Raw genomic sequence first — 23,967 nt, forward strand, 5'->3', positions numbered from 1 at the left:
CTCAGAGCCTTTGCACTTGCTGTGCCCTCTGCCTGGGGCACTTCCCGGTCTCCACAGGGTGGACTCCTGTCTTTAGGGTCTCGGCCCAAATACCACCTTTTCAGAGAAGTCCTTCCTGAGCCCTAGGCTAAAGCTCTCACCCCACACTCTGTCCCCGTGACTGGGTTTTTTTCACCGCACTGTGCACTTCCTGAAATAATTCTTTGCGATTTGCTTCTTCGTTCCCGGTCTGTCTGCCACTAGACTCTAAGCGCCATGCAGATGGACCTCATCTGTCCTGTTCGTGCTAGAATGATGCGTAGCCCAGGCAGACCTTGAGAATGGATGAATTAATTAAAAGCAGGGAAGATGTCATAAGATCCAAACAGACGCTGACCATTGCCAGCCTGTGATTAAAAAAAGGAAAAGAAAAAAAAAGACACCACAGTCTAGTTGCATTTAAATAATTTTATTTTAAAAAATCATCCCAACAGCAACCCACCCCCAGCTCCTAAGTCACTGCAACCCCTGGCAGAACAGATTTATACACGGGCCCCAAACAGACCCCAAATGGCCTTTGCAACACAGCCCCTTGGCATGTGCTTCCCGAGAGCCCTAAGAAAACCCCATGTAGAAAAATACTTTACAAGGAATATGCTCTAATCTCAGCCAGAGAAAAATACAGCTTTGGGGGGTGGAAGGGGCAGGTCACAGGAGCTGTACCCAAAATGCATAGGCAGGCAGGACGCTCACCGGGGACGGGTATCGGGAAATGTCAAGTCTGGGATCTATGATCCCCATGAGAAGCCAGAAGGAATATTGCATATGAGAAGGCTGGCCACGGCCAGGGGCCACCTGCCGGGCCTGGTTGCATACGTCTGGGGGATGGCAGAGGCCTCAGCCGCAGGAGGCAGGGGGGCACTGGTCAGGGAGGGGCTGCTTCTTCCCTCACCTGCAGCCGAACGCAGCTCTCCCGAGCCGAGGGGCCGTGGGAGTACGGCCTGTCCAGCCCCGTCACTTGACAGAGGCCCAGACAAGCTGGGCAGTTTGCCTAAGCTCACACAGCTGCAGCTGCCCGTGGCCATGTCTCTGCTCTGCCAGCCCCTAGCCCCCCAAGCTGAGGGCTCTTGGCTTTTGCTCGGTGCCCCTGTGATGGGTGGGCAGTGCAATTTCACCCTGGGGCCGGTGTTTACACGGGAGTCCAAGATAGCAGAGGCGATGGGCAGTCCAGCCCTGGCATGAAGGGCTCTCCAGGGAAGGCAGGGAGCAGCAGGGTGTGAGGAAGTGGAGGGAGAGGAGGGAATGCAGGCCCTCAGGGAGAGTGTGGGCAGGGTGCCCAGTGGGCATGGTTCTGACGTGACAGGGAGGCCTGTACCTGCTCAGAAACTATCCACCCCCTCGATTATCCAGAGAGGGTCAGACCCAGAGGGGGTCACAGCAACCAAGCAGCAACCCAGAGCAAAAAGAATAGGCCTCTTTACTCCCCAATCTTGTCCCTCAAGTGGAAGAGCATTTGGGGGGCCTCCACAGGACGGAAGCATGGAGGACGCAGCTGGGAGCGGGTGCCCCATTTTCCTGAGACCCCCATTAAGAGCAAAGCAAATCCCCAGACAAGACTGAATCCTGCCTGCCCACCTCCATCCCTGGGGCTGCAACTCAGACCACCAAGTGAAGGCCCGTGCCCTTCTCAAATCAAAAGGGTTTCTGGTCTGTGGAAAATGAGGACAATGACTTGAAGGGATGCTGGTGCTTCCAGATTTCGAGTGGGGATATACTTCCTTAAATGACCCCTTTGGACACTGTCACCTTTGGGCATGAGAGAGAATGGCCCATCTCTCCTGCCTGCCTGCCTCTGTCTCTGTACCTCCCTTTCCCTGTCTCTCCTCCTTCACGGATTTGGAGATCGAAGAGGAGCTGTATCATCCCACGTGTGATGCCTCTATGGCTTCCCATCCCCCCTGAAATGGCAGGCGGATGAACACTCCTGGGTCTTCTGTCCCAGGTGACTCCCTCCCACTGTGAGGGGCCTGGCCTGAGAGGGGTGTATTCACATGGATCTGTGCCTGCACCCCTACAAAAGAAACAGGAGCGACCGAGGGCCCAAAGCCGGACACCGAGCTGGCCCACAGGGCCCAGAACTGCGGGTCTCAGATCCCGGAGGCTTCAGACCAGAGATGCCAAAATGAAAGAATCACTCACTTTCAGACTCAACAAGCCCATGTTTCCCGGGATTCAGCCATCCCGGCTCCAGAGCCTCGTAAGTGGGGATGCCAGCAAGCCCGAAACACCAGAATTCTGGGGAAGGGAAGGGGCTAGGCTCCCACCCTGAGTGGCATCCCTCTTGGTGGGAGGCTGTCCAGAAAAAGTGCCCCCCCCCCGCTGCACCCTAAATGCTCCCCCTGTGGGGAAACTAACTACCTGAGCCTGTGTGGACCCATTGCCCGGATGCCTCACATCTCCATCCATGACTGCACTGGGGGTGTCCAGTTCCCACTTGCTCACCTCCTGTGACAGGGAGCTCATTCCTCCCTGGCAACTCCATAGCTCTGCTGGGAGAAAGCACTCGCACTGACCTGGGCTCCCTAGCTCCTAGGCCCCTCTTCTCCCAGCTGAGCAGCCTGCCTCAACCTCTACTGAATGGGGCTCCTCTGGACATCTTGGAATCCCAACGTGGAGAAAGACCTAGATGTCACTCCAACCAGGGCTGGGACCTCACTGCCTGGTACTCCAGGCACCACAGAACCGGAGAATAGAGACAGACTTCGGTCCATGGCTCAGGGCCTGCCAGACAGACAGATGGATGAGTGAGTGGCCAGGTGTCCAGCCCAGCTACAGGTCTGGGGGCCAGGACCTACTCAGGCGGCCCCTGGGGTGTCCAGACCACGTGCTGACTTCAAAGCATCCGGGGGCTGCTGGGGCCTGGTGCTCGTGGGGCTCGGCTGCTCTGTGCCAGCGGGTTGCGGCTGATGACCAGCGCCAGGACATCGCCTGCCTCCGCCAGGAGCGGCACGGCCAGGCAGCAGTCAAAGTCCCGCGTGCGAACGTGGTTGACCTGCAGGGAACACAGCCAAGGGGACAGACGGGCCTCAGCTGAGCCGAGCTGAAGTCGGTAGGAATCGTGAGATGTCCTCGAGTGTGGGCCCGGCCCCCGCCCAGATACAGGGTAAATCTAGAACACGCAGAGAGGAAGTCCTCCTTCCTCGTGCTCTCCTTCAATCCTTCCGGTTAGGTTTTATCAAAGAGAAACCCCAACGGGGGCGCCAGGACATCCTTCCCGATCCTCTAACACCTATTTCTCTCCCTTTTTCAACATGAAAGAGCAGACCACACACTCAGCTTCCTGCCCAGAATTGGTGACATTGCTTTGTTTCTGTTTTATTTTTATTTCACATTGACCTTCAATGTCAAGCAAGGGGTGCTGGGTTTTCATTCCTAAATGACATGAAAAGCTTCCTTTCAAAATAAATTTAAGTCGGAAAAACTGCACCAGTTTAAAGGAAACATATTCGGCAAACGTAGCGCTAACAGAGCAGAAATCACACCAAGGGAACAAAAGCAGCTGGGGCGCAGGAAAGGGAGCACAGGGCGGCTGGGCCAGGGCCGTCCCAGAGCTTTCCATTGGCTCACCCACATTTCCCAGACTCCCTTGCTGTTGGCGAGGTCACGTGACTGGTTCTGGCCAATAGGCTGTGAAGGGGAGTGGCAGGGGTTGCTTCTGGGTGAAGGCGGGGGAAAAACCAAAAAACCCACCTGTGATTTTTCCAGTCTCGGTTCCTATGTCACGTGGCCGAGGCCATTTGCAAGAGGACAGAGCCCCCGTCGGCCTGGCAGAGCAAGCCTACGCCGGCCCCCAGCGAACAAATAAAGGTTCGTGTGTGAGGCCACTGAGATTCAGGGTTGTTCCTGCAACATAACTGAGCCTAACCTGACTGGTGTTGTCATTCCCTTCACACGCGAGGAAGCTGGGGCTCAGAGAGGAGGTGACCTGCCGAAGGCCACACAGCCAGGGTAGAAGTGGGGCTGTTTCCCCATGAGGCAAGGAAAGGCCACACTACCCATGGTGCCCCCAGCCCAGCATTACCTGAAGGACCCTGTCGAAGGGCCGGAGGCCCCCACGTTGGGCGGGCCCATCAGGACGCACAGTGTGGACATAGACACCCTTCTCCAGGAGGCCGTCAGAGACGCTAAAACCAAAGTCGTTCCGCAAGGGGTCCTTGTGCAGGGTCACCTGGGAGCAGAAAGAGGAGGAGGTCCCTGGAGCTCTGATCTTTGCCCTCAGCTCCCCACAGCAGCCCAGATCCCGTGGGGTGGGGACCCACGCCCAGCCCACTGCCCAGCTGCGCACCCCACCACTTCACTGCCTCTGCCACATGGCGCCCCCTCGCTTTCTCCATGGCAGCCCACCCTCCGGTTCACGGCACTAGTCACAGTGGGGAAGCTGGGGAAGGGGTTCCTTTTCGGTTCTTCTTCAATGCTCTCCCTTACCTCCAGGAGAAAGTCTCAGTGGGGTATCCATGGTTTTCCCCCCTCTAACACTGGCTCATCTCCCAATTTACCAAGAGCCTCTGAGCCTTCTGAGGGCTTCTGTTGGTTTTTCTATATAGTAACCTACAGATGGCGCAGGAGGCTGGCTTCTCCTTTAAGGACGTGATATACACACACACACATACATATACATGTATCATATATAAATGTGTTTATATTTTATACACACACACACACACACACACACACTAACATAAGTGGGGAAAAGTGAGTCCACTTAAAGAAAAATATTCCCAGCAGCCCAGTGTGTATCACAGGGTGTGTGTGTATCACCCAAATGCTGAGAATCTGAAAAGTTCGACCTAGTATAAAATTGTGTTTGGTGGAGAAAAATGAAGCCCGGAGAGGGGCGGGCCCCTCTGGAGCCCCTGGCGGGTCCTCCCGACACCAGGCCACGCACCCAGGCCTCCCGTGGCCAGCCCCGGCGCCCACCTTGTGCATCTCCAAGGGTGTCGGCAGCAGCAGCTCCTGCACTTCCTCGGCGGACGCTCGTACCTCCTGGCCCCTCCGCCAGGGCCGGTGGCCGGGCCTGCCCTCGAGGGCCACGCTCTGCACTGTGCCCGTCATGATGGACGCCTGCGGACACACAGCCCTTCACTCGGATGCTTGTTTGCTCGCTCTTTGCAGTCAGCATCTGTGGACACCTACTCTGTGTCAGCCTTCTAGTTCACAGCGGTGCACAGCACCCCCTGGGGCTCTCAGTCTGATGGTGGGCAGGGGTGGGGGGCCCTCGATCACACCCACAATCAGAATACTAATTGTTGGCACTGAGTGATTAACACTTTGTGCTGAGCTCAGTTCCACTCACTATACACGCAGAACTCATTTCGGTCTGTACGATACTATGAGACAGGCAAATACCATTTTGGGGGGGGGTCCATTTTACAGGTGAGGAAACTGAGGCTAAGAGAAATTATGATTTGAACTCAGAATCTGGCTTCAAAGTCAAGGGTCTTAACCACTCTGCTACTTTGCTAATCATAAAAATAAATAAGATATAATCACACACAAAACCTGAAAGAGTTTACCACCCCAAGATTCTCACTGAAAGATCGTAAAGGATGAACTCGGAGGCAAAAAGTGGGAGGCAAGAAGCAACACTGAGCAAAGAAATAGCTGCCTACAACGCTAATGAGCACTGACTAAAACCCCACATTAACTAACTTCGAGCAATTTGTAAACAAGCAGGGAGACAAGAGGAGAGTTTAGAGGGAAATGGGGGCATTCTACAGGCCCTGTCTCATTCGGGAAGGGGGCCAAGGCACTGATTCGACTTTGCTAGAAAAAGCAAAGCAAAGATAGTGAAAATCCAAGGCAAAGTCAATTGTTGCTGGTCTTTTCAAAAAGTTAGCGACATGGTCTATTCACAGAATGGAATATTATTCGTCCATGAAAAGCATGAAGGGCTGATACATTCCACAACATCGAGCTAAATGAAAAAAGTCAGACACGAAAGGCCACATCCTGCATGACCCCCCTTATAAGAAATGTCCAGAACAGGCAAATCCATAGAGACAGAAAGCAGAGAGTGGTTGGGAGACGTGGGGTTTCTTTTTGGGATGTTAGAGATGTTCTGGCCGTGTATACGCAACATCGTGAATACGCTAAAAGCCCCTGAATTATTCGTGATTATCCTGAATTCATTCTTTTTACTTTTAATATTCAATTTACACTTTAACATGGTAAATTTTATGTTATGCAAATTTTATCTTAAGAAACAATTTTAAATTAGCATCATTAAAAAGACGCTGGACTAAAATTAAGAGAGGCTGAAAGGCATGACAAGCAGGTGCCAAGCATGGATTGGGCACCTGTTTAGCCAGACCAGGTGGAAAGGGAAATTAGGAGTCAACTGTGAAAACCTGCATATGACCTCGGTATTAGAAAAGATGAAAATATATTAGACAGTTATTTCCCTATATGGAAAAAAATGGAGTAGCTGACTGAGAAAACATGGTTTCATCATCCTAAAAATACATACACGCTCACTTAAGCAGTAGCAGTCATGATCTATGTGTGGTGGGAATGTTGTGTTCTTATGTTTTATTTTGTTTATTTTAGTTTTGATTTTATCTCATCTATTTAATTTTGCACCAGCCACATATATGGCTTCTGTAATAATAAAGCATTTTAAATTTAAAAATTGAATATTAAAACAAATGAATTAAGGATAATCACTAAAAGAATAAAAATTATTAAAACGTCCATTTTGGTGGTGGAGAGAGTAAAGAGAAAGAAAAGACTTATCAATACGAGAAAAGGAAAGATAGTACATCAGAAGAATAGAGAAAGTAGGATACATAGAAAGTGTAAATTCCATGCTAGAATCAAGTTTAATTGTATTAGAAATCACAATAAATATAAATGAACTAGTCTTAAAAAAAAGAGAGACTCTTGGATTGGGGGAAATTCAGCTACATACAGCATACAACAGATACATTTAAAATGATAAATGTACACACTTAGTAACACAGTAAGTTTGAAAATAAATAAATTGGGGAAAAGACAGGAAACATTACTAAAATAAAGCTGGTAGAGCCATATTATTATGGGGAAAAATGGAATTTAAAGTGCAAAGCACATAGGGATAGAGATACTGATTAATAATAAAAAGAAAAATTCACCAAGAAGTTATAGCAAGCATGAATTTATATGAAACTAACAATATAACCTTGAAGGATAGGAAACAAAAATTGACAGAGTGTCAAGAACTTGCCAAATCTCCACTCATGATGGTAATTTTATCATACTACTAACAACAACAAAAAACAACTATAAAGATAAATAAAACATACAACATTTCGTAAGGATCCAGACTTGAACAAGTTTATGAACAATCTTGATCTGCAGAGCACCCTACACCCAACGCAAGGGAATTTGCATTGTTTTACAAGCATACATGAAATGTTTACTAAAACTAAGTACATACTAAGACTAGAAGTCTTAGCAAACTCCAAAGAATTCAAAGCAAATTGAACAGATTTTCTGGCCACAGTACATATGAATTAAAACCAAATATGAATTGGTTTTAAAATTGGGGTTTTAAAAAGACTCTCCACTTCTGTGTAATTCAAGGGCTTAACTAAAGTTGTAACAAATTTTTGAAATATTTGGAATTGAATGATCAACAAAAGCATCACGAATCAATATTGGTGGAATGCAGCCAAAGCAGTGCTTATGGGTAAAATCATAGCTTAAGATGCACTATGGTAGAAAACAAGGAAGATTGAAAATTAAGGAACTAAGAAAGCAGGAAAAGTATCACTATTTAAACACAAATAAAGTAGAAGCTAAAAACAGAAATGAGTAAGACACAAAACAACGAAACAAGAGAGAATTAATAAAGCCAAAAATCAGTTCTTCGAGGAGCCTAGTAATTGGCAAGACTGATGGAGAAAAAAAAATCGGCACCAATCAACAATATTAGGGACAAAAGCGGAGATAAAGTGGAAGTTTATATTTATTGCTCTCAGAGTATGGAAGAGCTCCCGAAATGACCCAGTTGGATCCTTCCGAGACCTTCCCGGGCAGCCTGTTCCACCGTGGGCCATGCTGACCTCACACAAAGCTGTATTCACTTCTCAACTCCCCCGTGCTGTCCCTGACGCTGACCTCCACATGCTTTCACAGGGCTTGCCCACAACCACGTCCCCATACTGCCCCTGCACACGCAGACACCCAAACTGCCCCTCGGCATCCAAATGTGCGCTCAGACACACCTGTTCTGAAAACGCCCTCCACATTTGTGCATATCTGAGCATGCTCACGTGCATGCACACACACAGCCCCCATGTGCACGTGATGATGCCAGACACGTTCATGTGTGCACACACCTCGATGTGCCATAACAGTGCTCTCAACCGCACCTGTATATGTGTCCATGCACAGTGTGCACGTGTGCGAAGACACTTTACACGGAGCGCGCCGAGGAGTGCATGACACACACAACACACGAGCAGGACCCCATCAACATGCTTGCTTCCTACAGGCACGCACATCGGTGTGTCCATGCACGGGGGCCCCCAGGAAGCTCTGTGGGGTGGGTGGCCCTACCTCCAGTTCCCTCAGCAGCTCTGACTGACCACATGACTCCAGGTCTTCGAGCGCTTCCCCGAACATGCGCCAGAAGCCCTCCTCACGGGCAGGGCCGGGGGCTGGGCTGTAACGTAGGAACCAGAGAGCGTCAACTCCTGGCGGGCGGGTGGGCGGGCAGGCGGGCTGGGGCCTGAGGAATCTTCGGGGCCCCGGGGCCCAGCGTTGGGCTCGAGGGGCCATAGGGTGGGCGGGCGGGCGGGCGGGCGGGCAGGCAGGCGGCTGTCCTCGGTGGCAGTGCTGGGGCCCCGGGGCAGTGGTTGGTGACACGGAATGGGGGGAAGACGCAGTTAGGGGCGACCAGGACTGTCGGTGGCCAGTTAGAACAGGGGCAGATGAGACGGGGTGGAGAGCGGTGACACAGGACGCCTGGGAAGAGAGACAGACGGACGGACAGACAGACAGAGAGGAGATCCATGGTGTAGCCCCAGGGGACGGCCCCTGGCCCCACCCAGACACATGGCATCGTAGCACAGTGACAGGGACAGAGCTGGAGCCAGCGAAGACACAGATGGATGGAGAGGGTGGCGTATCTGAGCTTGGAGAAGGGTCCGGGCCACCCCACGGATTCTGTCACAGGCTGTACGAGCCCGTCATCAGCTCTAGTATTGAGGCTCGTTAGAATGGTAACAAGTCACACTTACACGCTTGACAGTTCACAAAGCCACTTGCCACCTACAAAGTCCTGGCCCCTTATAAAGGATGTTTTGCAAAGCACTTTCTTACAAAGGCCCGCGAGCTTTTCTCTCCTAGGGAGACTCAGGGAGGTTGACGTGCAATAGTTGCTTCTGGCCCTTCCCATTTTAAAGATGAGAAGACTGAGGCTGAAGGACATTCTCTCCATTCAAACCAATTCTCCAAACATTCCCCGGGGCCAGAGCTCCGCAGGGCCTGGGGCCACGGCGGTGAATAAGGTGTAGCCCCTGTTCTCCAGGAGCCGGTGATTCAGTCACAAAGCGTGCAGGCGTACCCACTGGGTGCCAGGCACTCAGCGAGGGGCTCTAAACAGATGGGACAACAGCCAGGTCAGTAACCAGGTGGGCACAAGGGGGCCAGTGCCACGAGGCAGCTTGGGGACCAGCCGAGGAAGGGATGCCTTCTGCCTGGGAAAGTCGGGGAGCCTCCCGGGGGTGGGGGAGTGTGAGCTGGGCTTTCAAGGCTGCATCGGCCTTGGCCAGGAGAGAGAGGGAAAGGCACTGGGGCAGAAGGAACTGCCTAATGCAGAGCACAGACCCCAGAGGGGCGGCTTGGGCCAGGTGGGAGCAGCATTCCTCCTCAGGCGCCTCCTCCAGGGGTGATGCGGGGGCCTTCAAAGCCAACGCTCCCAAACCCACCACGTCCATGGCCAGGGCTGATGCCTGGGACCCAAGCGCCCTTGCAGGAGGCCATCAAGCCATCTGGGCTAAGTCAGGAGGGTGGGTTCAAGTTCTGAGCCGTTCTGAGAACAGATAACCAGACTCGAAAGGCAAACACTTTCCACGCCTTCGCCACCGCTGGGCCCTCGTCCCCGTCTCGGCCTGGCTGAGGCAGCTCTGCCCGATGCTTCCTCCCCTCTCCCAGGAGCCGCCCTCCTCGGCAGCCAGACAAGACTCCTCCACTGCCCCCACCGCTGTGGCACAGGGACCCCCAAGCAATCCTCGCCAGGAGACCATGACTGCCTCCTCCCTCGTGGCTTTCCCACCACAGACCTAGTCCGTGACTCCCAATCCTCTTCTTCCTCCTCCTCAGGGAAGCTCTCGTCCGTGGGGGCCGGGGTATAGCTCGTCCTCCGGGGCTCAGTGGGTGGGGGGCTGCTTCTCAGCCGGCTGGGCCGCCACTCCTGGGGGGTCACGCCCCGAGCCACTGCCTGTGGAGTGTAGGAACCTACCAGGTGGAGAGGGGGGGTGTCTGTATCCGCTCTGTGCCTTTAGCTTGCCCTCCTTCCCGCCCCCTTTCCAGCTGTGCTGGATGACCCGAGAGAGGTCTTTGCCCCCTCTGGCCTTGCATGACTACCCAGAGTCCCCTGAGGGCCCTGCCACCTAGTCCCTACCTCCAGAACCCCCTGGGACTGCTGATCACCCAGCAGAAGAGTTAATGCCCAGGGCTCCGAGACCCTGTCCCGGCACCACTGGGCTTAGCCAGCTGCCTCCTGCCTGGAAAGAGATTCACTATTTTGACCATTCCTCTCTGCCCGCCTTTGGGAGCTCTCAAGACCCTGGCCCAGGGGTACGCCAAGAGACGCTGATCAAACACACGAGGTGGGGAAGCAGAGACCCAGGGAAGGCAAATATAGAGTCAGTGAGGACCAGGGCTGGGAGCCACCGAGGCCACATAAAGGCCTCGCTCCACTAGTTGTCTGAGCCGGGCCTTACAGAGGCCAGAAGGCCAGCAGCTGGATTTCAATGCCACCCAACCCCCGAGGCCACCCATGGGTCTCAACATGCGGGCAGGGGAGCTTGTGTCCTCAGAGGGCAGCCTGGATATGTCCACCTTAAGGCTGGGTCTTGCGGGATGGGATGCGAGCCCCTTAAGGGGCTTTCTGCCTTCCTATCTTCAACTGGATGCAATAAACATTGCTTGGGCACCTGCTGTGTACGGGGCACTGGGCTACGAATGAGAAAGACAAAAGGAAAGCCAGCTTGGTCCCTAACCTCAAGGTGGGGAACTCTGAATAGCCAGCCATGGTGCTATGGACACTAATCAAAAGATGTGTGAAGGCCTGAGGTCCATGCTCTGAGCAGCGAGGGGCCCTGACAACGGCTAAGGGGGCCCAGGCGGGTCTGCCTCCAGGAAGTCTGAAGGATAGAGCAGGGAGAGGAGGAGGGAGGATGAGGCAGGGGGAACAGCCCCTGCAAAGGCCTGGGAGCTGGGGCGGCCCAGAGGGAGCATGTTGCTTATCCTAGGGCCCCAAGGCGTTACCTGGGCCCCCGAATCCACCCTCCGTGGCCGAGCTGTCCCAGGACTCCACAGCGCTGTCCACACTGGGCACCGCGGGTGAGAACCGGGCTGCCAGCAGGCCTCCTTTGAGTGCCTCTGGTGGGTCCTCATCTGCATCGCTGGCCTCGCTGAGGCTGCCCGACTTGCGGCACGGGAGGGGGCCTGGGACAAAAAGGGGGTGTCACTGCCACTGGTCTCTGACCTCAGAGACATAGAGACACTCAGTGAGCCTCAGTTTCCCCACTTTAGTCTGGTTTAGGAACTCACAGGCACTGAGCACCCCCCTCACCCCTGAGCCTGCTGCTGAGCAATCTGATAGGAGGGGAGGGGGCACACTAATGGGCAAACCCATTTCACAGACAGGAAAACTGAGGCTGAGTTCTCCGAGCTGGGCCCTGGGGAGTCCCTATGGCTCTGGGTCTGTACAACACGCCCAAGGTCACATGGTGAACAATAGTGGAGCCCAGATTAGAAGGAAGACCCGAAAGCTCGGGCTCCTTCCACTGCAGGTGGTGGCCTCCCTGCCAGGGTATAGGGCACCGGTTCAGGGGAAACTGAGGAACGTACAAGCTACAGCCCTAACGCAGAACAAGCAGCCTTGAGAGGCGGGAGGCGATGAAGAGGGTGGTTCAGACCGAGACTCCGCCCACACAAGCTGTGACCTTGGGACCACCACTCCCCTTTCTGAGTCTGGTCTCTTCAGCTGCCCCAGGTGTCTTCCCACCTCCACTGGATTTGGTGAGGATGCCATGAGGTGGGGCACAGGAACCTGACAAGAGGCACAGAGGGATCTCCCCTCCTAAACGGGTGGCTGGCTCCAGGGGGTGGGGTGAGGCTCACGGTCTAGCTGCTTCTTGATCTTCAGCGTGACAGTCTCGCCAGCCACCTGCAGGAGGTGGATGGCCTCACTCAGAGGCCGGCCCTTGAGGCTAACACTGTTGATGGCCAGGATACGATCGCCAACATGGATAGCGCCAGTCCTGGGGAAGGGGCACAGGACAAAGAATGAGAGACGTTCAAGGCTTCAGGGGTGGGGTCTGTCCTCAGGGAACTCAGGAACCCCAAGGCACAAGTCTGACTGACCTCAGTTAAACCCAGCTGTAACAAAAAGCAAGTGTGATCTAGGGTGGCATTAACAGAGGTATATAGTCTAGAATTTAGGGGATGTCTGGGTGGCTCAGTCAGTTAAGCGTCTGATTCTTGATTTCAGCTCAGCTCATGATCTCAGGGTCGTGAGATGGAGCCCTGCATCGGGCTCTGTGCTGGGCATGGAACCTGCTTAAGATTCTCTCTCTCCCTCTCCCTCTGCCCCTCCTCCCACTCTCTCCCCCTCTAAAAAACAATTAAAAAAAAATTCACCCTAGAATTTGGATGGGAGGGGATTATCCTCCCTGACTCTAAGTTAGATTCTGGAACCAGTGTCAAGCATGAATTTTGAGCATGGATTGAATCCCACACAGTAGCTGCCAAATACTAGCTACATGATCTGGGGCCTTGCTTCTCAACTCCCTTGAGTCTCAGTTCCTTCACGTGTAAAATGGGAGCGATAAACTTACTTCATCTAACTGTAATTGAAAGACGGCTGGGTGGAAGGGATTCTTGCTTCCCTCCAGCAGAAATCCACGGGGAGCCTTTCCCTTTCCCTGGGCCTATTTCCTCACCCAGAGAATGAGCTCAGGGTGCCCAGCTGACCTCACAAGGGGGTGTGAGGGGCTGATAGGGCCAGGCAGTAGCATTGCTCTGGCCCAGAGGGTTTCTACCTGGACACCATCAGAATTACCCGAGGAGATTTTTAAAAAAGGCGTGCTGCCTGGTCCCAACTGCTGGCCAATGAAATTGTACCCCTGGGAACTGGGCTGGGGAAGGTGATCGTAGGGGACAGTCAGCACTGAGAGCAGGGACAGAAGCTGCCATGGATGCTGGGAAAGCACCTGACCTGGGTGAGGGAGGTGGAGGCAGGGCACCCTCACGCCTGGCCTTGCCCACCCAGCTCCCCAGGGGCCCGGGGGAGTAGTGAGGGGCATGGTGGGCTGAGTGCGGGAGGTCAGAGCTGTCTGTCTGGTGTGGCCGACACCAGCCCCCTGTGGCTACTGGGTCCCGAAATATGGCTGGCCCAAACTGAGATGGCTTTACTATGTAAAATACACACTGGGTTCTGAAGATACAGTATGAAAAAAAGAATGTAAAACATCTCTTTAATTTGTATATTGACTACATGTTGAAATAAATATGTACTTAAGATTCATTTTGTTTCCTTTTATTGTTCTAATACGGCCACCAGAAAGTTTATACTGAAATGTGTGGCTCGCATTGCATTGCAGTTGGCCAGCCCGGTGACGGTAGGGGGGACTGTCTGTTGCGTCCTCAGCGCCCAGAACCGGCTGACACACTGTAGGTACCCAGGCAAGGTGGGAGTAGATGAACACACGTGAGAGAGGAACCGTCCACCCTGTCCTCTGCAGTGGGCCAGCAGGGGGCGCTCCAGGAACAGGGAGCCCTCCACCAATCCTCAGTCCTGTCCATCCTCTTGCTGCAGCCCACCACCATGGGGCCCCTCCAGCTTTGCGTCCTCCCCCAGGGGCCCAGCTTGTCCCCCCCAGGCCTGGCCAGGCTCTCGCTCGACAGCCAGCTCCTCTCAGTGTCCGGAGAAACGGCGTCTCACCCAGACTGGGAACACTTCCCTGTTACCCCTGTGGGGCCCTGTTCCTCCTCCAGGCCCCAGAGTCACCTGCTCCCCCCAGTCCGGACAGCCTGTGACACCCTCTTTCTCACAACTTCCCCAGAGGAGAGGACAGCAGGGCGGCCCCCAATGCTTCCAGAAAAGCTCCAGGCTGAGTCAGGATTGAAGGCAACACAGCAGGTGCCCCAAAAAGGCTCACAATATGCTGACTTTGCAGAAACGCGAATCCCCAGGTTGGGAGGGATGTGTGCCAGGGGGGCCGGTCTGCCTCTGTGGAACTGAGGCTCGGAGAGGGAAGGGATAGGCCTGATGTCACCAGGGACATCAATGTTGGAACCGAGGTCAGAATCCACTTTGGCTGTTCTAAAGCCCAACCTCTGCCCCATGAGGGTCTCCAGTGTCCCCACAGAACCCCAGCTCACCTCTCAGCCAGACCGCGCTTGGTGAGGCCTGAGATGACAATGGGGTCAAAAGGCTCCTCTGTGCCCGAGATGGTGATGCCCAGGGGACCCCCGTAACGTTTCAGTTCCACTGTGTAGCTGATGGCACCTGTGGTCTCCTGCTCGTCTGCAAAGGTGGGACCCATGGGGGGGTGCAATGCGGCAGGGCCCAGGAGCTGGACGCCCCCAGGCCCCAGTGCCCTGCGGTACTTACTCCCTCAAACTCATCCATTCACTCATTCGTTAACCCACCTATCCACTCATGCCATGACTTCTGATGGTACAGCCCGGGGACCCTGAGGCCACCTTCTGCCTCTACAAATGTTTTCTTACACCCAAACCCCATCAAAAAAAGAAGAAAGAAAAGAATCGTGAAACCAACATTCTAAACTATAGATTAATCCAGGACACAAAATAACAATCATGAGAATAAGAAGAAACCAGACTTCCAGCTTTTCTTTAAAAAAAAGATGAAGAAGAATCATCTGCCCCCGAGAGACCATCCCTCCCAGGGTAGGAACTGGCGGCTGCCCCTCTGAATAAGGGATTGGCTCTCCAGGGGCCACAAGCCTCACGCCTCCTTTCTGCCTCCCCAGCCTGTATCATTTTTTTCTTACCTTCTGTCCAGGTCACTCACTTCTGTCCCCTGTCTGGCCTCAGAGGTGTCAGAGCTGGTGGCCTTTACTTCTTCGCTCACAGACCACCAACGCAGGATGTACGCCCCTGGGGCATCCCTGCCCTGCCCGCCCCTCTGCTCACTGCCGCCCCCTGTGGGCCTCCTCCGCTAGGCTTTGTGCTGGCACGGAAGATCCAGGCAGCCCTGGGGACCATGAGATGTCCGTGCGGGGCTCCCTCCCTGCATTTGCTCATTCAACGAGTCTCCACCAGCAGCCTGACACCCGCCCTCCTCTGCCAGAGGGAGCCCCGAACTGCAAGCTGGAACCCGCTGGTCCGGTGGGTGGACCGAGAGACTTGGCGGCGGTGGGGGAGGGGGGCATACCAGAGTTGTCCTCATCCTTCCGGATCTTCAGCTTCACCAGGTCCTCGCACTGCCGCAGGATCTGCACGGCGTCCTCCATGGGGCAGTTGTCCAAGCGGATATTGTCGATGGCCAGCAGCTTGTCGCCTGGCTCGAGGGTGCCGGTCCTGCAGGAGCAGGGGTGGGGGACACGAAGAGCCTGGCAAATGCTGCTCCCCGTGGACTGCTCCCCTTACCCTGCGCCCAGGGCCATCCCTACCTGTGTGCCACACTGCCCTTCTTGATGTCAGAGATGATCGGGGGCTCTCCTCGCTTCCTGCTGGTCGCTGGGGGGAAAGAAGCCGCGAATCCAACCTTTGACGGCCTCAGCCTCGAGGAGGGGGGCTGGGAGGGCTCAGGAGTTGGGGCATGAACGCAGAGCCACATACCCTGCTCCCACTGCTTCCTGCCTGGTGACCGTGAGCAAATCAGCCCCCCTTCTGCCTCAGTTTCCCCTCTGCAAAATGGGGATGACACCACAGAACTCATGGAGATGTCATGAGATTAAACCAGACAAGGCAAAACCTAATGTGGATCCTGGCACATAGTAGGTGCTCAACCCACAGCAGCCCTTTCCCTTCTGCTCAGCCCTTTTCCCATCCCCCAGCAAACTGCGAGCCCCTGGAGGGGCTGTGTCTGGCTGGCACTCCCACCTAGCACAGTGTGGGCCCCACAACCGGGTGGCCCTTCCACAGTTGAGTTTTCCCTTCTCCCAGCTGCAGGGAGGGCTGGCTGAATGGCTCCCAGGGGGCTCCCTCTCTGGGAATTGCCTCTGGTCAAGAGCGGCCTCACCCAACGTCGTAAGGCTCCTTGGTGCGGCCTAGTCCATACAGTGGTGCAAAGGCCCGGCTCCCGGCCTCATTCAGGACAACTTCCAAAGCCTTCCTGGCCCTAGAGTTCTCCATGGGATTGGCTGCATCACAACCAGCTTCTCTGTCCGCCCAGTCCCACATCCCTCACCTCACACAGGTGTTGATTCCAAGAGCCCTTCTCGGCAAACCCCCCGAATATAACTCTTTAAGAAGCTTTTTCTGGGGGAATGTGACCTAAGACAATGAGTGTTACATGAGTAGCTAAGTTTTCTTGCAAAAAAAAAAATCCATCTGGGCTAATGGGTTTTCCCATTAGTGACTAGATGGTAGGAGCCCCTTCTAGCCCACGTGGCATCTTTGCAGATGAGACAAGGGCACCCCTTCCAATTAGTCCATTGAGAAAACGCTGTAATAAAATTGTAAGTCTACCTCAAATGGGCACCCTTGTGTCATGTACAACTTGTGCAACTGTATCTGGCAGCCCTATCCAGAATTTCCTGGGCTGGGACCAGCTTCTCCCCCTCCCTAAACCCAGATTGCTTAAACTCCCACCTCCACTGACTGTGGCGTCTGGGGTAGGAAGGAGCTGAAGCAGCAGCCCTTCTAGACAGCTGCTCTCTATCAAGCCCAGGGTGGGGACTGAGGATCATTTCACAAACCTGACCCACGTGTTTGGTGCCTCACAAACCACTTAATCCCACCAGGAGACCCAGATGGCCAGGAGACTCTCATTGTGCAGAATAGGAAACTGAGGCTTCCAGTAACTAGAGGGTGTCGTCCGAGGACACAGAGCTGGGCGTTGCAGGCAGAGGGAACCCAAGCCTGCCCTCCCACCAGGAGCACCCCGTCCTCCGGGCTGGAGGTGTGCGCCTTCCCCCCGCAGGCGGCTCCTTGGGGCGGGGACTGCGCGGCGGGACGGACTCACAGCCGATGGTGATGCCCAGCTCCACACCGCGTCTCTTGGGCAGCTTCACGTGGAAGGTGCCACTGCTCGGGATGACGGACTCTGCGCGCAAACACACGTGGACCCGTGTGAGACCCAAGGGAGGAGAGGCAGGGAGTCCCCGCCCCCCACCCACTTTAGGCCAGCTGGGAGAGACTGCAAGAAGTCACCGCCCCAACCCCATCCTGCTTCCTCCACCTGACAGAGGAGGAAACTGAGGCCCGGTGAGCTGATATTTGTCCCAGACAACCAATCCGATCAGAGCAGATTTGGGGCTGGCACCTGGACCCCATGACTGCCAGCCAAGGGGTTCCCCAGAGCCAAACCCAACCCAGTTCGGATCCAGCAACAATTTACTGAGCACCGCCTACGTGCCCGGTATTAGCTGGGTGTTTTCACAGGATTGATCTCATCTAACCCAAACACTACCCGCTGCAGTAGAAGGACTCTGTTCACTATTTCGCAGTTGGGGAAACGGAGGATCGGTGGTGGGCAGGAGAGTCCTGGCCAAAGTCCCAGAACGTCCAAATCACAGAACCAGAATTCCAACCTGAGTTTGTGTTTGGGGTTCTTCACCTAAGGCCTGCCAAGGGGCGTGAAATATTTTCAGCCCCCCTCTGTCCTCCCTTGGGTCCTGCTTTGATGCAAAAATCCCTCCTCAACCCTCACGCTGGCAGATGGGATTCCTGCCTCCCCGGCCAGGGCCTTCCCTGCCTCCACTGGTGCTCAGGCCCGCACTGCCAGAGCTCTGGGAGAAGGTCACCGGGCGGGGAGTGGGATGGGGCCGGAAGAGCACGTGCCCCAGGCAGGAGCGGAATAAAGAGAGGAGCAAGTGCAGGGTCCCAAAGCGTGAGGAGGAAGGTAGGGGCACTCACTCACCTGCCACGTCAAACTCAACCTCCAACACGACCTTGTGGGCCAGCGCTGCGTCCCGCAGCAGCTGGTTGGCTTCCTCCATCGTCCCGTCCTCGGTGGCAATACCGTTGATGGACAGGACCCGATCCCCCACCTGCAGCAGCCCGCACCTGAAGCCCGACAGCCCCGCAGAGACAAGCAGCTCTGTTACCGCCGTGGCTGTCCCGTGTGCGCAGGCCTGGGTCTGACCCCCAGCTCGGCCCTGTGCGGCCATACAGCCTCAGGCAATTCACCAGGTGACTCTGGCTAAGGGAGTGAACTTGCTGGGCCTCAGTGTCTCTGTCTGTCCAAGGGGGATGATGCCGTGCCTTACAAAATGTGTATATAGGGGACCCTGACTTCAGACCGACAGGGGTTCAAGTCCCGGGTCACTTACAAGCTGTGTGACCCTGGGCAAATGAATCAGCATCTCTGCACCTCGGTTTCCTCATCTGTAAAGTGGAGCTGATGATGGAGTGGATGGGATGGTTAAGTGAGATACCCCCGTGAAGCCAGGCTTGGCCTGTGACTCAGTTTCCCTGGCTGTCCGTGAGCCCCCTGAATTGCAGAGTGGCAGGCCCAGTGGGGTAGGGGCAGTTGGCTCACCTCTCCGCCGGGCTGTCGGGCTCGATGAAGCGCACGAGGGGAGGGGAGGACAGGGTCTCGGTGGCGAAGATGCCTCCCTGGAGCTGGAGGCCAAAGCCACTGAGGGGGTCTCCGCAGAGCACGACCTCCGTGGTCTCCGTGTGCACGATCTGTCCCCCAGGCCCCACCGTGCTGGAGGCCAGTGACACTGAGGGACAGGCGGGCACAGCTCTCAGGTGGGCAGTCCCAGAGAGCCCCTCCTGACAGCACCAACCCATGCCCGGGCTCAAGGACCTGGAGTCAGAGGGGCGAGTGAGTGGGAGCCCTGCCTCGCCCTGGGCCAGCAGAATCACGTGCCTTCTGAGCAGCGCTCCCTGTCTGGCCCACGGGTGAGTCCCACCCAGCACGCCTGGGACAAGGAGGAAGGAAGCCAGCTCCTGGGACTCCGCCACGTAGTAAAACCGAGCATCTGAGAGTTGTGCTGTTACGTGATGTTAGCTTCGTCATAACGCTCTTATCATACCACGGTACGTAGCACGCTAATTCTGGCAACAGCTTCACTGAGCTGCAATTCACCTATCCCGGTGTTCACCAACGGAAAGTCACACTTCAGGTTGTTATCTATTAATGATGTTGTGCAACCATCGGCACCTTCGATCGTAGAACAGTTTCAGCACCTCAGAAAGAAACCTGTTCCCTTGAGCTCTTGCCCCACATCGTCCCATCTCTCCGGGCCCTAAGCACCCACTAACCTATTTGCTCCTGTATAGACTGGCCTCTTCTGGATGTTCCACGTAAATGGAATCCTATGATATGGGGCTTTTTGCGTCTGGCTTCTTTCCCTAAGCATAATGTGTTCAAGGTCCATCCATACTGTAGCATGTATCTGGGATGCGCGCCTTTTTATGGCCAGTAATAGCCCAGTGTACGAACACACCACATTTTGCTTATGCATTCATCCTTAGTGGACATCTGGGTTGTTTCCACCTTTTGGCGAAAATGAATAATGCTGCTATGAATATTCATGTGTGACTTTTTGGGTGAACACGACATATGTTTTTATTTCTCCTGGGCATATACCCAAGATGGAATTGCTGGGTCTTATGAAAATTCTCTATTTGATATATTATGTTACTTAATATATATTGTTTGATATTCCATATACAAAATACATTTGTATTATTAACATGGATATTAGATAGCTTTTATTAAACATAATTTATTACTGTATTTAATTCTACTAATTACATTATACTATATATCTTTATTACTATTTTGTTATATTTAATATTACGCATTACAATATGTATATTATGTTGTTGCATATGTTGTGTTACTGTATTTGTATTCATTATATTTTCACAGTTACATCCCTAATGATAAGAATGGTGCCTGGTACATAGGAGGTGTTCAAATTGTTTAATTAATTGTTATCATCAATAATAATAATGATAACATTTTATTAGTCATCCATCCTAGGAAAGGGACACATAAGTGGCACCCAGCCGCCACATGCTCCTGCCTATGAACAGCGTTTCTGAACCTTTTCACCTACACACTCCCAGCTTTGGTGGCTGACAAAGGTGGCTGGTAAAAAGGCATGTTTTACCTCTCATCCGACTCTGAAATCTGTTTCCCTTTTCACCTTGGCTTCCAGGAAGCTCAGAACCATATTTCAGGTGCTAGGTGATTTGTATTCCTCTTCCCCCTCTTTTGGCTCAATTCCAAATGGCCCGGTTTGACCCTTCATCCTTCCTGGAGGCCTCTGCAGCTCACATGGCAGGAGGCTGGATAGACTCTCCACATTAGCAAAGGAAGGATTTTCCCAGGAAAGACTTCAAAATTTTTGGCATCCTCGTGACTTTCGCTCCTTCCACATGTCTTCTGCATTATCATTCACTACTATTTGTCTTTCCATTTATTCACTTTTTAACATACTTAAATACCTTCATTTCAAAAGGGAACTATATACATAGTGACCATAAATAAAAAGAAATACCCATAAACAGAAGGGAAGTAGAAACATATGTATGTGTGTATATATGTGTGTGTGTATATGTGTGTGTGTGTGTGTATCTGTGGGTATACGGATATATACACACACATATATATGCACTATAGATATACTATATATATAGTGAAAATTATTACGAACTATTACATCCTGGATGGCTAGTCTCAGGCCTACGTGTCTTTGTCTTAGGGGAAATTAAAAAATGTCACAGAAGTGGTACAGACACAGCTACACCACACTCAGACTTCCTCCTTGAAAAGATCAGAATGAATCACGGAATTAAAGAAAATGAAATGGAGTTACTGTGAGACCTTTATGCACATCTGAAAAGGTAGCCTTTCCTTGAGACACTTTGCCATCACCTTCTGGGAATTTTCCATAATCAAAATAAAAGACTAAAATGTACAAAGTGGGGGTGCCTGGGTGGCACAGTCGTTAAGCGTCTGCCTTGGGCTCAGGGCATAATCCCAGCGTTCTGGGATCGAGCCCCTCATCAGGCTTCTCTGCTAGAAGCCTGCTTCTCCCTCTCCCACTTCCCCTGCTTGTGTTCCCTCTCTCGCTGGCTGTCTCTCTCTCTGTCAAATAAATAAATAAAATCTTTTAACAATAAAATAAATAAATAAATAAATAAATAAATAAATAAATAAATAAATAAATAAAAATAAAATGTACAAAGTGACTGATACCCCTCAGGTGTGTCCTTGTACAATGCACAACTTGCCCAACCATCCATGGCAGCCTGGTGGGCCACTCATGGTATTTAATGACCCTACACACACACCTGGGACCATGTCCCAAATACCCCCATCCTTTGGCAAATCTCTCAGCCATACTGGCAGCCCAAAGCAGAGGGAAGAGATCATGGCTTACTTACATGAGCTCTTGTGTTCCTTTCTTCGCTGCCTCCTCCGCCCCATTGTGGTCCGGGGGCTCATGGGGTGGGATCCACGGGGAAGGGTGCTGGGGTTGGTGCAGGGAAAGGCATGATTCATGGTCGGCGAGGAAAAGGGAGTCGAGGACAAGGCTGGGGAGATGAGAGCACAGCTCCGTGAACTCCAGAAGGGCCCTTCACCCTGCCACACAGTGGGTGCCAGACAACCACCCCACCACAGAGAGACACTGGGAAGCCTTCCCCCTTTCACCTCAAATACCAGCTGTGTGACCTCAGGCAGGTCTCGCCCACTCTGGGCCTCAAAGTCTGCAGGGTTTTTACAGACATGGTGAAACCCAGCTGCCAGGGATAGGGGCCCGTCTCATCACTAATGTGCTAGGTAACGCCGGGCAGACCTCCTAATTTCTCGGAGTCTTGGTTTCCTCCCCTATGAAACATGCACAAGCCACAGTGAGGTGGGCACATTACATCGGCTCTGGTCCTGGCCAGCAGGTGTGGCCCAGGTGGGCGTCCTGCAGTGGCCGGGCCGGGGGCTGTGACAGGAGAGCACGCAGGGGTCCCAGCGGTGTGGTTGCTCACTCCTCTGCACCTTCACTGTGGCCCAAGGAAGAGGAGAGAGGTGCAGGCGTTAGAGACTGAGCGAGTCTGGACTCACCAAGTCCCCCTGGAGTCACGCTCCCATATGCAAAATGAAGTGAGAAGCAGGACCAGACAGCCTCAGTTTCCCGCAAGCCAAGCCAAGCCAGGCATTCAGACGCTGCCCACTAAGTCCTAGATGCCCACTATGTGCCAGGCACCGTGCTCAGCGCCCAGCCAAGCAGCAGCAGGGAGGGGAGGGAAAGCAGCCCCAGCCTGGGACCCGGCCCATCAACTTTGAGCAGTGCCGTTGGCAGACAGCATCAGGCCCCTGCACCTCCAGGATCGGCTGTGCTGCTGTGGCCTGGGCAGCCTTGGCCACAGGGGCCAGGGGCCGAGCACCAAGGGGCACCAGGGCTTGGCCATTTCTGCCCCCCGCTGGGCTCTCGGAAGCAACCTATGCTCCCTGTGGGGTTGGCCGAGGTTTGCTCAGACCTGTGCAGCAGACAGGCTGCTCTGGCTTCCTTCCCTCCAAACTTTCCCACACTTTCCCCCCAGATGAATTCTCTGCACTCCTTCTCCATCGGCTTCCCAAGGGACCCCAGGGATCCTGCCTCCCCCACCCCGCCCCACCGGATCCTCCAAACCGCCTGCCATGCGACACCTTCTCCCAGACTGCCCAGGTCCTGTCTTGGCTCTTCCTCCTGCTGCGGGGCTTTGAGCCGTCCAGCCTGCGGCAGCGCACCCATGGATGGATGAGTGAGAACCCAGCTATCTCAGCCCATTGACTCCACCGCTCTGCAGCACCTCCAAGCCTCACACGGGGGTTTGGCCACCCCGGGAGCCAGCTGCCAGATCCCTGAATCCCACTTGGCCCCTCTGCCTCATTGTCATGATCTGTATAACGGGACTAAGATGGGGCTGCCTCCTAGGACGATGGGGAGGATTGGCATGAGTGAAGAGGTAGGATGTGCTTCGAGCAGCGCCTGGCGCCCAGCCGAGGTCCAGTTAATGAGGGCCAGGAGGACTGTCGGCAGCCCTGTGCCCCCATAAGGCACTGTGCTTCTCAGAGCCTCAGCCGCCTCTGTGAAGTGGGACGACAGCAATACCGCCTTCACAGGCTTGTCACTAGGATGAAAAGAGATGACCTACGGGAAGCCCCAGCACTGAGCCCAGCCCAGAGCAGGTGTGTTGGAAACAGTGCGAGAATGAGTCGCTCGAGTTCAAGCCCCAAAGCCTCCCGCACCAGGCGCTGGCTGTGGCTTGATGGGGCCCTTGCAGATCCTGGCAGAGATGGGTCCGCACAGAGCCACAGAGACGGAACCTTCCCGAGGCCTGTCTCCCCCCATTTTACTTGGGGGATTTCTTTCTCTCCCAGATGACCAATTAGGCTTGCAAAGGACGGGGTGGGCCCCTCCATCCTTGCCCACACACTGTGTCCTGAGGGCTGGAATTCACAGCCTGACCCCCCCAGACCACAGCCCCGAGCTGTGCTCTGTCCTGGACCTCGTTTGATGCCTCCCGAGCCTGTGCTCCCAGCTACAGATGGGACAAGTGAGGCTCAGGGGCGGAAAGTGCCCG

General features: G+C 54.0%; 1 protein-coding gene across 5 annotated transcripts in view; it reads right to left on the reverse strand.

Annotated features, from left to right (window-relative positions):
* Window positions 1–437: 437 nt before the first annotated feature.
* Window positions 438–23,967, reverse strand: part of GRIP2 (glutamate receptor interacting protein 2) — a 95,469-nt gene continuing 71,939 nt past the window's right edge. For 4 of the 5 annotated variants that reach the window (XM_087866747.1, XM_045812396.2, XM_087866749.1 and 1 more), the window contains 15 exons: window positions 22,279–22,404; window positions 21,793–21,942; window positions 18,926–19,112; window positions 18,305–18,450; window positions 17,408–17,488; window positions 15,891–15,957; window positions 15,653–15,798; window positions 14,635–14,779; window positions 12,373–12,512; window positions 11,515–11,694; window positions 10,305–10,479; window positions 8,578–8,683; window positions 4,957–5,100; window positions 4,061–4,207; window positions 438–3,031 (listed from right to left, as the gene is read on the reverse strand). In XM_087866747.1, coding sequence (XP_087722873.1) covers window positions 2,873–3,031; window positions 4,061–4,207; window positions 4,957–5,100; window positions 8,578–8,683; window positions 10,305–10,479; window positions 11,515–11,694; window positions 12,373–12,512; window positions 14,635–14,779; window positions 15,653–15,798; window positions 15,891–15,957; window positions 17,408–17,488; window positions 18,305–18,450; window positions 18,926–19,112; window positions 21,793–21,942; window positions 22,279–22,404 — 2,099 coding nt within the window. In that variant the 3' untranslated portion in view covers window positions 438–2,872. The remainder of the gene's footprint in view (window positions 3,032–4,060; window positions 4,208–4,956; window positions 5,101–8,577; window positions 8,684–10,304; window positions 10,480–11,514; window positions 11,695–12,372; window positions 12,513–14,634; window positions 14,780–15,652; window positions 15,799–15,890; window positions 15,958–17,407; window positions 17,489–18,304; window positions 18,451–18,925; window positions 19,113–21,792; window positions 21,943–22,278; window positions 22,405–23,967) is intronic. The other variant, XM_087866748.1, reaches the window with a different exon arrangement.

The sequence above is a fragment of the Ursus americanus genome, chromosome 14 (genome assembly GCF_024610735.1).
Source record: "Ursus americanus isolate L20-20 chromosome 14, mUrsAme1.1.p, whole genome shotgun sequence".
NCBI classification, from domain to species: domain Eukaryota; kingdom Metazoa; phylum Chordata; class Mammalia; order Carnivora; family Ursidae; genus Ursus; species Ursus americanus.